A 10,987-nucleotide genomic window follows, 5' to 3' on the forward strand; every position below is an offset into this window, starting at 1 on the left:
GGTGAAAGCCGATCCGGCGATCCACAGCGCAAAGTTGATGTTTTTCCTCAGCGACCAGCATGGATCAGCTCTAGGCATGACGAAGCGGATATCTTCCTCTTTTGGAAGACCAAACAAAGTAGTTTCGCTTTCACAACGAAGCACACAGCGTCTTCACAACATGGCTGCAGCGTCAACAAAACTACAGTGAGACTAAAAGTTATGCCTTCTTTCTTTGTGTGAACATTTGGGCGGCGTTATGCAAATCTTCCCGCATAGTGAGGTAGATATGTGGGGGCGTGTTAGAACGAGCCGTTTTAGGTAGGTGTGGCTGACTCTGAACTTTTATAAAGAATATCTCTTTGGATTTGAGACTTTAGCCTTTGCAACTTTACAGATCTTCTTTATGCACCAAGAGCTTGTAACACTCCAAAGAGAAAGGAAAAATTGAAATCGCATCATATGACCCCTTTAAAAAAATTGGCAATAATAAGAACTGTTTTCTGAGCAGCAAATCAGCATATTAGAATAATTTCTGAAGGATCGTGTGACTGAAGACGTAATGACTGCTGAAAATTCAGCTTTGCCATGACAAGAATAAGTTACATTTTAAAATATATTAAACTATAAAACAGTCATTTTAAAATGTAATAATATTTCCCAATATTACTGTTTTTACTGTATTTATGATCAAATGAATGCAGTCTGGGTGAACATAAGATACTTTTAAAAACACTAAAAATCTTATGAACAGTAGTGTATTTGTTTTAGTAAAAAGTATTAAAGAACTGTTAAGGAACCAGAACCATTGAGAAGTCAGAACAGGATCTGGATTTTATATACTTGATTCCTAGTTGTAACACAGCTGAAAATGTGATGCTTCTCACCTTAATCTAGGTTTTTTTATGTACATTGATCTCTTATGTTATGTTTATTGCAGCTCAGATGAGGAGTTCGAACAGGGAGAAGGTAAACTTGCCTCTGTTTGGTTCATGTCGCGCACAAGCTATATTTCGTTCTCATCTTATGAGGTTTACAAATCTCTTTGTTTTGGTTGTATGGCAAAATCTTGGTGCCTTTACTCGGATGATGATTACAAGATTCTAAACTAAACTTTTCTCAGTAGTTGGCAGCCCTGCATCTGTTGATGGAGTCCTAAATGGGGTTCTCAGTCTGCCTGAGGTTCAACGAAAGCAGTACCGCTTGAGTCCAAACCCAGCAGAGAACCAGCAGCTGAAGAGCGAGTTCTACTATGAACAGGTGTGATTCTCTACTCACAATGGAGCCGAAGGATTGCTTGTTTTGACAGTGATTGGTTTAAATGAGATCTCTTTTATATGGTCTCATTTATATTTCTTAAAAATTCTCTCTGTTTGTTAAAGGCACCCAGCGCATCACTGTGTGTCGCTATACTAACGCTCCACAGTGATCACGCATCCTGCGGTCAACAGCTGATTGGCCACTGCCGCTCACTCTCCCACAAACTGACCAATCCTGAGGTGGATGCACGTCTGTTGACAGATGTGATGCGTCAGCTGCTGTTCAGTGCCAAACTCATGTTCGTAAATGCAGGATGCACCCATGAGCCGGCACTCTGTGACAGGTGAGAAACACACACCTTTACTTGTGTAATCTGAATGTAATATCTTTTGTTGTATTTTAATTTCAAAAGCATAAACTCTGAGAGTGAGACCAGAATAAAACTGATAAGAGTTTTGCTCAGATGTCTTTTCTGCTCACCCACACTGCATTAATTTGGTCAAAAATATTGTTCTTCCACAAAAATATTTTGGTTCTTCCAAATTATTGTGAAATATTATAACAATTCAAAAAAACTGTACTCTGTTTTAATATCTTTTAAAATGTATTTTATTTCTGTGATGGTAAAACTGAATTTTCAGCATCATTACTCCAGTCTTCAGTGTCACATGATCCTTTAGAAATCATTTTAATTTGCTGATTTGGGACTCAAGATTTCTTCAGTTGTGCTGCTTGCTAAATATTTTTGTGGACGCAATTATACTCTTTTTCAGGATACTTTAATGAATAGAAAATTTAAATGAACATGTTAATTTAAAAAGGAAATAATTTCTAACATTATAAATGTTTACTGTCACTTTTGATCAGTTTAATACGTCCTTACTGAATAAAAGTACTATATATATTTTTTTTAATCTTACTGACCCCAAACTTTTGAAAAATAGTGTATCTTTGTATTTTGCCTATAATTCATTCTTCTCTTTCCATCCACAGCTACATCAGTAAGGTGGATGTGTTGAAGATCCTAGTCAGTGCAAACTACAAATATATTCCATCTCTGGACGATATTCAGGAAGTGACTGCAGTGACACGTCTGCGCAACCAGCTGCTAGAGTCTGAATACTACCAGCTGGCTGTGGAGGTGAGAGTATTTGCTCAAGATTTGAAGTAATAGTTCAGTCAAAAATAACGTGAATGTCATGATTTACTCACATTCATGATTTTCTTGCTTCTGTTGAACACAAAAGGAGATGTTGGGCAGAATGTTCATGCTGTTTTTTTCCATAAAATAAAAGTGAATGTGGTTTCTAAATCTAGTGACCTGTCTAGATTTTGGGTTCAGCTGTTTTTTTGCAATCAGTTTTTGTTCATAATGCTCAGGTGTCGACTAAGAGTGGACTAGACCCGAATGGCGTTTGGCAGGCGTGGGGTATGGCGTCTTTGAAGGCTGGAAATCTGAGTAGGGCTAGGGAGAAATTTGCCCGCTGTCTGAAAGCACCAGTAGATCGGAACCAGCTAAACCATGGAGTGAGACTTCTGCAGGAGATCGTTCAGCACCTGGAGTCCACAGTCAAACCCACTCTGAGCACGGTAATGCTGCACCCAGAAGACAGACTTGATTTTATGGGATCCTTGACTTGACAAGGGTGTTTCTAAACTCACTGTCTATGTGTTTTTTTTTTATATAGACTGTGGATGAGGACATCCTGGCCTCTTTGCGTGAGCTGGAAGAGGCTCTCTCTGATTCTGCTCCTCTAGATGGAGCAGAGAGCAGAGTTCAGCAGTGCGGTTATTATCAGGAGTGTCTGTTTTACCTGCTCACTTATGGCACACACCTAAGCCTCATCAGCTTTTACCTGCGTCACGACTGCCTGAGAGACGCACTCACCCACTTACACAAAAAGGTTTTGCAAAGTTACAGAGCACTTTATACCTCACAGATTTATTATTAGAACTACATTACCGGTCGAAAGAAAGAAAGAAAAATACTTTTTCAGCAAGGATGCATTAATCTAATCAAAAGTGATAGTAAAGACATTTTTATAAATTCCTATTTCAAATGAATGCTGTTAATAAATACTGAAAAAATAAATCTATCACGGTTTCCACAAAGATATTAGGAAGCACATTTTCAATATTGATAATAAATCAGCATATTAGTATAAACTGGAGTAATGGCTACTGAATTTTCAGATTTTTTTTTTTTTGCTATCACTGGAATAAATTGCATTTTAAAATATATTAAAATAGAAAACAGTTCTTTGAAATTGTAATAACATTTCACAATATTGCTGAACGGTCATGTATATGTAATCTTAATTATACATAATAATTTTACATAAATCTTATACACAATTTTATTTTTGAGGTATGTTTTATTGCATATAGCATAAGATAATATTTATAAAGTTTCTCTCTCTTTTTGTCTCTGTATGTCTGTTTCTAGGAGTGTTCAGAGGATGTGTTTCTGGAGGGCATCTTTCAGCCCTGTCTCGAATGTGGGCGGTTGGGGGCTTTGCAGGGTCTTTTAGAAACTCTGGACTCCACGCTGGAGACCTGGGGCCGTTACCTTCTTTCAGCCTGTCAGTTACTACAGCGCAGGGGACACTACCACTCTCTGTACCAACTCCAACAGTTCATGATGGTACTTAAAAACACACATACACTTTCTCTCTTGCTTTATAGCATGCTCCTATAATTTTCTCCTCTCTCTTTGTAGGATCACATTCGTGCCGCTATCACCTGTATCCGCTTCTTTTCTCATGGTGCTCAGTCATACCTGCAGCTGGGAGAACAGCAGCGCTGGCTGATTCGAGCCAAAGAGCACCTGAGAACTTACCTGCAGGAACAACAGAGCCGCAGGAAATCACAAAGCTCCCCTTTAAGGAAGAAAATGAGCTCCACTGATGTCTCCAGGTATTAAACGGTTTAAATTTTTTTGTCAAATTGATTTTAGAATTATATTTATTGGGGAGAAATGAAACATAGATGCAAATTGCACACTAACTTAATATAATCTGCTACTATTTTCATTATGTATTATAACATACACTGAATTTAAATATTATTTAGTCAGTACCGGTAAGAGTTTCCATTAAGTTCCTCAGTATTTTGCCCAGGAAGAAAATGAGCTCCACTGATGTCTCCAGGTATTAAACGGTTTAAATTTTTTTGTCAAATTGATTTTAGAATTATATTTATTGGGGAGAAATGAAACATAGATGCAAATTGCACACTAACTTAATATAATCTGCTACTATTTTCATTATGTATTATAACATACACTGAATTTAAATATTATTTAGTCAGTACCGGTAAGAGTTTCCATTAAGTTCCTCAGTATTTTGCCTTCGGGCTATTTTTGTGTGGTAATGGAACATAAATGTTGCAGACACATACACACAATTGAGCTGCAGTTGGAAGTGACACGCTTCTTACACCGCTGTGAAAGCTCACCATCCAAGACAGCTGTAGGTCCTGCCCTCACAGGGAACAGTGCCCCACCCACTCTGTTTGGAAACAGCCCCATGAAGGTGGACGTGGCCTGCAAGGTGAGCTAGGAAAACATGCTCTTCTGTATAGACACAGTCTAGTCCATTTGCTGCATCCCCTTCCATATCTGTTTCTAAAGGTGAGGTTACATCAGTGAAATTTCGGCCATATTTAGAGGACAAAAAGGTCCATTGTCAATAGTTTAGCGACGTATGAAGCACAGCTAACACAGAAGTCTTTCTGCTCAACGGCATGCCAAATGTGCATGTCCAACTGGAACCCATTGTGAAATCTGTGTGAGGAAATCATTTACGCAGAATTGTGTGGATTTCTATTGAAATGACCGGATTTCGCCTGTGAAAATTCACAGAGCAATGATAAATGGTAAATTTTGTAGGTTGCATTTAAGACAGTTCTTGAAGTCTTGCATTTATAGCATAGAATATATGAAGGTGAGGGGAGAATGGAAATATTGCATATCTATTTAAATAAAAGTGAAAGATAATTCAGTAAACTATCAAAATGGATCAATAAACCTATACATTTTTGCTCTTTTCTGGTCTGTGTTATGTGTGTATATTATATTTGTAAGTGTCTAACTGTAAGTATTTCCCTGAATGGATTTTACACATTTAAGTTTGAGCTGATTGCGTGAGCTGATTGTTTTGAATTACACGAGACTAAGAGTGTATGAATAATGGATATTGGGACCAAAAAGAGATACTGTATAGATATGGTTAACAACATCAACCTTACAGAATGCTGAAATAGAAGCAGTGTTATATGCATGAAAAGTGGGACCCATGAAGATGATCTTATTTCTTAACATTCAAACTGCACATTATGCTTGAAGTGCTGTACACTCAGGCTGCATTTACACTGCATGGCCTAATGGAGATTTGATTTTTTTTTTTCAGTATACTGATAAATAAAGTAATATATGGGATTTAAAACCACATTTGAAAGTGGCCCAAATCAGATGCCAAAAATTATAATGTTTTTGCTGTTCACATGCATGCAACAAGATTCGGTCTGTGCCAAATATTTACACTACCATTCAAAGGTTTGGGGTTGATTTAAGGGGACTTATTTGAAAGCAGTCTCTTATGCTCACTAAGACTGTGTTTATTGGATTAAAAATACAGTAAAAACAGTAATATTGTGAAATATTATTACAATTTAAAATAACTGTTTTCTATTTGAAAATATATTCAAATGTAATTTATTCCTGTGATGGCAAAATTTTCAGCAACCGTTACTCCAATCTTCTGGTGCTCAAGAAACATTTCTTATAATTATCAATGTTGAAAAAAGTTGCTTAGTATTTTTGTGGAAATTGTGAAATTTTTTTTTAACATTAGAATATAAATGGCTTTACTGCCACTTTTGATCAGTTTAATGCATGAATTGTATTTAAATAAAAAATAAAAAATCTTACTGAGCCCGAACCATTTTAAATGGTAGTGTATATATAAAGTCAAAACCGGTTGACAGTGCATTGTGACATAAATCTAACAGACTAAAGATGAAATCTAAATTAAACGGATATAAACATATCTCACAAACACTGTAACCTCTGGCTGCACTTTGCACAGGTGATGCTGGGAGGCAAGAACATTGAGGAAGGTTTTGGCATTGCATATCGAGTAATACAGGTAAAGCAGTTACGACACAACCATTACAGATTGAGTCTGTGTCTCATACACATTTGACTCTGATTCTCGTTTTCTTTTATGTGATGTAGGACTTCCAGCTGGAGGCACTGGCGGTGTACATACGGGTCGGACAGCGCCTTGTCCGGCAGCGTCAGTACTCGTCTGTGCGGCAGCTCCTGAAGTGTGTAGGGGAGTCTGGGACGGCCTCTAAACATGACTGTGACGCTATTGTGCTCAGCTGTGTCTCAGTGGCTGATAAGAGTCCAGCCGATGTGAGTTCCCAACCTAATGATCTCTTTCTGGATTTGTATTGCTGCATTTGTATAATAATTATATTTTATATAATTAGATATGTATATTTATATTATATAATTATATTATATAATAAATAAATGGAAATTTTTGCTTTTCTTTTATTTAGGCTAAAGAACTAGAGGCCCTGATTCTGGAGTCTAAGAGTCCAGAAAACAAGGTGAGGTTTCTCTCTTTCTCAGTGTTTTTTTTTTTTTTTTCTCACACACTTTCTTACTTCTTTTCTCACACACTTTCTTCATTCACACATTCTCTCTCTCTCTGTAGATAAAGGCATATCTTCAGTGCAGTAAGCTGCGGGCAGCGTATCTCCAGGCTGTGAAGCTTGAGCTTGTGAAGGCGGCTCCATTTGTACAGGATGTGATGCGGGCCGCTGAGAGCTCAGGTGACTCTGTCATGCATGACATATGCCGCCAATGGCTCTTGGAGCATCGGGAACAATCGACACGGCAACGACACAGCAATAACTGATAACCACTACCAAGCCCTATTGTGGACTCTAATTCCTATTGGTCACTGAAGTATCCTGCTGTGCTCTGATTGGCTAGAGTGAAATAATGTGCCAGGAAATTAATCACCGTTGCGCCACTTTTATAACATTGTCTGTTCACATTCAAGCTTAGTTTGGGACTAGTTCAACTCCCATTTCAGAACAAAAACCTTATCCACTGAGGGTTTAATGAAAGGAGAACAAGGCCTCTCAATCTACCAGTCCCCACCAGAAAGAAAACTTCTCAGGTTAACTTTCCAGTGGTCCGAGACAAAATGTTACAATCAAGACAACATTCACATCTGTGTACCTTAGTGTGTGACTGGGTTTGTTCTCTTACTTCAGGAAAAGGGATTTTTCTTTTCATCTGTGTCAAAAAGACTAATCACTGTGACTAAATCTCAATCTGATGGAAAGAGGTCATATGGTAGTGAACTTATCTGGAGTCTGCCATTAAACTAATTCTTATTTGACTTCATGGCAAGTTTACAATGGTGTCACTGTAAATGTAGTGTCACTTCAACCCTCAAAATCCAAAGCTGTTTATTTTGGTCCTCAGTGAGAGATTACACTCAGATGTGGTTAGACTACAAAACATATTGTTAATTTACAGGCATTATGATGAGTGAGCACTGAGAACAAGCGTAAGTAGTGTCTTAGATATTGCAAAACTCTAAACTAACAGTTACAATTGGAAAGTAAGGGATTCTGGGAATAACATTGCAATTTTCAAAATATACTTTATCAGTGAAATGTTGCTTATGTGTTTGTCTATAATACAGATTACCCTACAGTAGATGGTCTGAAATGATGTGCACTGTTTATGAATGTGTGTGAGAGAGAGAGGGTGTGTATATATTTACAGTATGTTAATCAGATTAAACCATCTCTGACCCTCCTGTAATGTTTCATAATGTAAAATCTGTGAATGTGTATAAATTTTATTGTGTAAAGTTAATCACAGCTTAAAAAGGGAGGTGGTTTACCCTCTTTTTTTCAGGGATATGTTAAAGGGATATTTCACCCAAAAATGAAAATAGTCATTTACTAATTTTCATATTATTCCAAACCGGTATGACTTTATTTCTTCTTAAAATACTGTATCTTATGTTCAAGAGACGAAAGTAAGTCATACGGGTTTTGAACGACATGAGGGTGAGTAAATGATGACAGTATTAAAATTTGTAGGTGGACTATTCCTTTAAGAAACTATGTCTGTTTACAGGGCCTATGCATGCACTAAGATCAATGAGACTGTTACAGAGATGTTGCCAAATATACTTCTTTCTGAATTCAATTAAAGTCACAAACAAATGTCTCCTGAAGGGCTATGTTAAAGTTATTACATTATAATTAAAAGTTATTAAAAGATAATTATCTATACAAAAACAAATCAAACAAAAATCTATACTCTCTCTCTCTCTCTCTATATATATATATATAGATAGATAGATAGATAGAGTGGGAAAAAACAATACTGACTTCGGTCTAACAATGAATATCTTTTTTTTTTTAAGTTAAATTTTTTTATCATTGTTTTAATAATGAACCAACCGATCTATCAATTATCTGTTAATATTATTTGCAACATATCCTTGTGTATTTGTATATTTTAGCAAATAAAGGAAAATACAAAAATTATACTTTTTTTTTTTACTGTATATATTTAAATATTCATTTGGTCATGAATGTACCACAGTAGATAAAAGCACATCTGTATAAAAGACTTCAATATGCAGCTTTATGTGACAATACTGAGATGGGAGTTAAAGCAGCGTTTCAAATACAAACAGAATAAAACAGTGCAAAACTGTGAATTTGAAATGCTTCACAGATTTGTTCTAGAGCAAAAGAAACATGCTTGCTCGTCACAAGGGCATGATAGCAGAAAATTAGCAGAGAACAAGGTGGGTTGTGCTATTGAAAGCATAGATTTGGAAAAGGGGTTTAAACAAAACCAAATAAGACAAAAGTCAGATCACTGAAAATGTCTGAGAATGAAAGGTGGAAAAAACAGAAGAGAAATAAAACGGGTCAAATGAATGTTTCAGTCCCACTCAATGCCTAATAATTCACAGCTTACATCCCACAGTTTCCGTGCCGTCTCCTCATTTCGTCCCTGAGGGGCCACAAAAGCAGGGGCACAATCACTGTGTGGGAGAAACAGAGAGAGAGGTTTAATAATATGCCAATATCTAAGAAACTATGCATGATTTAAGAGCTACAGAAAAGGACATTATTTTTATGAAACAATTTTACATTTTTGTCGGTTTTAACATACAAAGCTATCATATGATTTCAGAAGACTTGGAATATAGTGAACCCATTCTAAAGTGTGCTGTACCTGAAATGTTTGCCTGAGATTGACTGGAGCTCCTCAGCGACGGCGCAGTAGGCAGATGTCTGAGCTCCTTCCTTCGGGGTCTTCAGGAACATGGAGAAGATAGCAAACAGCAGCGACATCGCAGTAGAATGACGCACCAGCTCTGACCTCACCGTCCCCGGGTGCACAGAGTTGACGGTCACATTTGACCCTGATGAAATACAAGTCATCATCTGTAAGGTGGGATTCCATTCTTCTTTTTAGATTCTTGTTTGATGTGCAGCAGTACTCACCGTGGAGCCTGCGCGCTAGCTCGCGTGTGAAAAGCACGTTAGCCAACTTGCTCTGGCAGTAGGCAAGGCCGCTGTTGTAGCTGCCCTGACTGTGCAGGTCGTGGAATCGAATCCAGCCGAAATTATGTGCCAGGGAAGAAACGACCACGATTCGTGATGGAGCGCTACGCTTCAGCAGACCAATGAGGAGGTATGTGAGCAGGAAGTGGCCTGAATGAAAAGAGGTGCAGAAGTGAAGTGAGTTGTCAAAACTTATTTTAGTATATTTATACACTAAATTAGTTTTTATTCATATTTTGAATTAAACTTTATTTTTACATTTTCCGTTTCAATAATTAAAAATACTTCTAATAAAGCTTTAGTTTTATTTCAGTTTAGTTTCATTAATTAATCTTAAACCTATGTTAATTTCGGTTAGTTGCCAAGGCAGGGTTTTCATCTAATATTTATATTTTATTTCAGCTTTATTTCAAATAACGTAAACATATTTGAATTTTTAATCGTTTTAATTAACAACACTGGACATTTTTAAATGTGTAAACTTATTATTTCTCCTGATATTTTAATAATACCATGCATAAAACGCTTGTAATCACCAAATGTGCTCAAGTGTAATCTAATTTCATCTTTATTTCAATCAAGAAAAACAATTTCGTCTCATAACCGTTTTAGTTTTAACAGTAACAAAACACTGCACAACATGTTTTAGGTGAAGACATAAGATAATGTGCAGAAGATATGTAAACTTTGTTTGTATCATATCTCCTGATAGCTCCTGATTTTCTTTAAGGGGTCATATGATGTTGCTAAAAAGAACATTATTTTGTGTATTTGGTGTAATGCAATGTGTTTATGCGGTTTAAGGTTAAAAAAACACATTATTTTCCACATAATGTACATTATTGTTTGTCCTCTATGCCCCGCCTTTCTGAAACGCATCGATTTTTACAAAGCTCATCGTTCTGAAAAGCGAGGTGTGCTCTGATTGGCCAGTTATCCAGTGTGTTGTGATTGGCTGAATACCTCAAGCGTGTGACAGAAATGTTACGCCCCTACCATACTGTGTTACCGTGTGTCCCAGCGCGACGAGACAAAACCAATAAAACCCATTACAAACGAGGCATTTGTTGCATCCAGTGGGGACATAATTACTTATTATAATGACTTATACTGTGTTTTTACG

At 36.9% G+C, this 10,987-nt stretch overlaps 2 protein-coding genes across 2 annotated transcripts in view; one reads left to right on the top strand and one right to left on the bottom strand.

Moving 5' to 3' along the window:
• Positions 1-8,524, top strand: part of LOC107675540 (zinc finger FYVE domain-containing protein 26-like) — a 26,054-nt gene extending 17,530 nt beyond the window's left edge. Inside the window, exons 29-41 of the mRNA XM_016469931.1 lie at positions 920-948; positions 1,106-1,239; positions 1,362-1,582; positions 2,233-2,380; positions 2,620-2,829; positions 2,928-3,143; positions 3,686-3,883; positions 3,959-4,155; positions 4,631-4,790; positions 6,327-6,386; positions 6,476-6,658; positions 6,808-6,858; positions 6,966-8,524. Coding sequence (XP_016325417.1) covers positions 920-948; positions 1,106-1,239; positions 1,362-1,582; positions 2,233-2,380; positions 2,620-2,829; positions 2,928-3,143; positions 3,686-3,883; positions 3,959-4,155; positions 4,631-4,790; positions 6,327-6,386; positions 6,476-6,658; positions 6,808-6,858; positions 6,966-7,169 — 2,011 coding nt within the window. The 3' untranslated portion in view covers positions 7,170-8,524. The remainder of the gene's footprint in view (positions 1-919; positions 949-1,105; positions 1,240-1,361; positions 1,583-2,232; positions 2,381-2,619; positions 2,830-2,927; positions 3,144-3,685; positions 3,884-3,958; positions 4,156-4,630; positions 4,791-6,326; positions 6,387-6,475; positions 6,659-6,807; positions 6,859-6,965) is intronic.
• A 352-nt stretch (positions 8,525-8,876) lies between these two features.
• LOC107675518 (retinol dehydrogenase 11-like) overlaps positions 8,877-10,987 on the bottom strand; it is a 6,325-nt gene continuing 4,214 nt past the window's right edge. Inside the window, exons 5-7 of the mRNA XM_016469906.1 lie at positions 9,805-10,014; positions 9,533-9,722; positions 8,877-9,338 (exon numbers count right to left, since the gene is read on the bottom strand). Coding sequence (XP_016325392.1) covers positions 9,236-9,338; positions 9,533-9,722; positions 9,805-10,014 — 503 coding nt within the window. The 3' untranslated portion in view covers positions 8,877-9,235. The remainder of the gene's footprint in view (positions 9,339-9,532; positions 9,723-9,804; positions 10,015-10,987) is intronic.

Source organism: Sinocyclocheilus anshuiensis, unplaced genomic scaffold (assembly GCF_001515605.1).
Source record: "Sinocyclocheilus anshuiensis isolate Anshui unplaced genomic scaffold, SAMN03320099.WGS_v1.1 scaffold1097, whole genome shotgun sequence".
NCBI lineage: Eukaryota > Metazoa > Chordata > Actinopteri > Cypriniformes > Cyprinidae > Sinocyclocheilus > Sinocyclocheilus anshuiensis.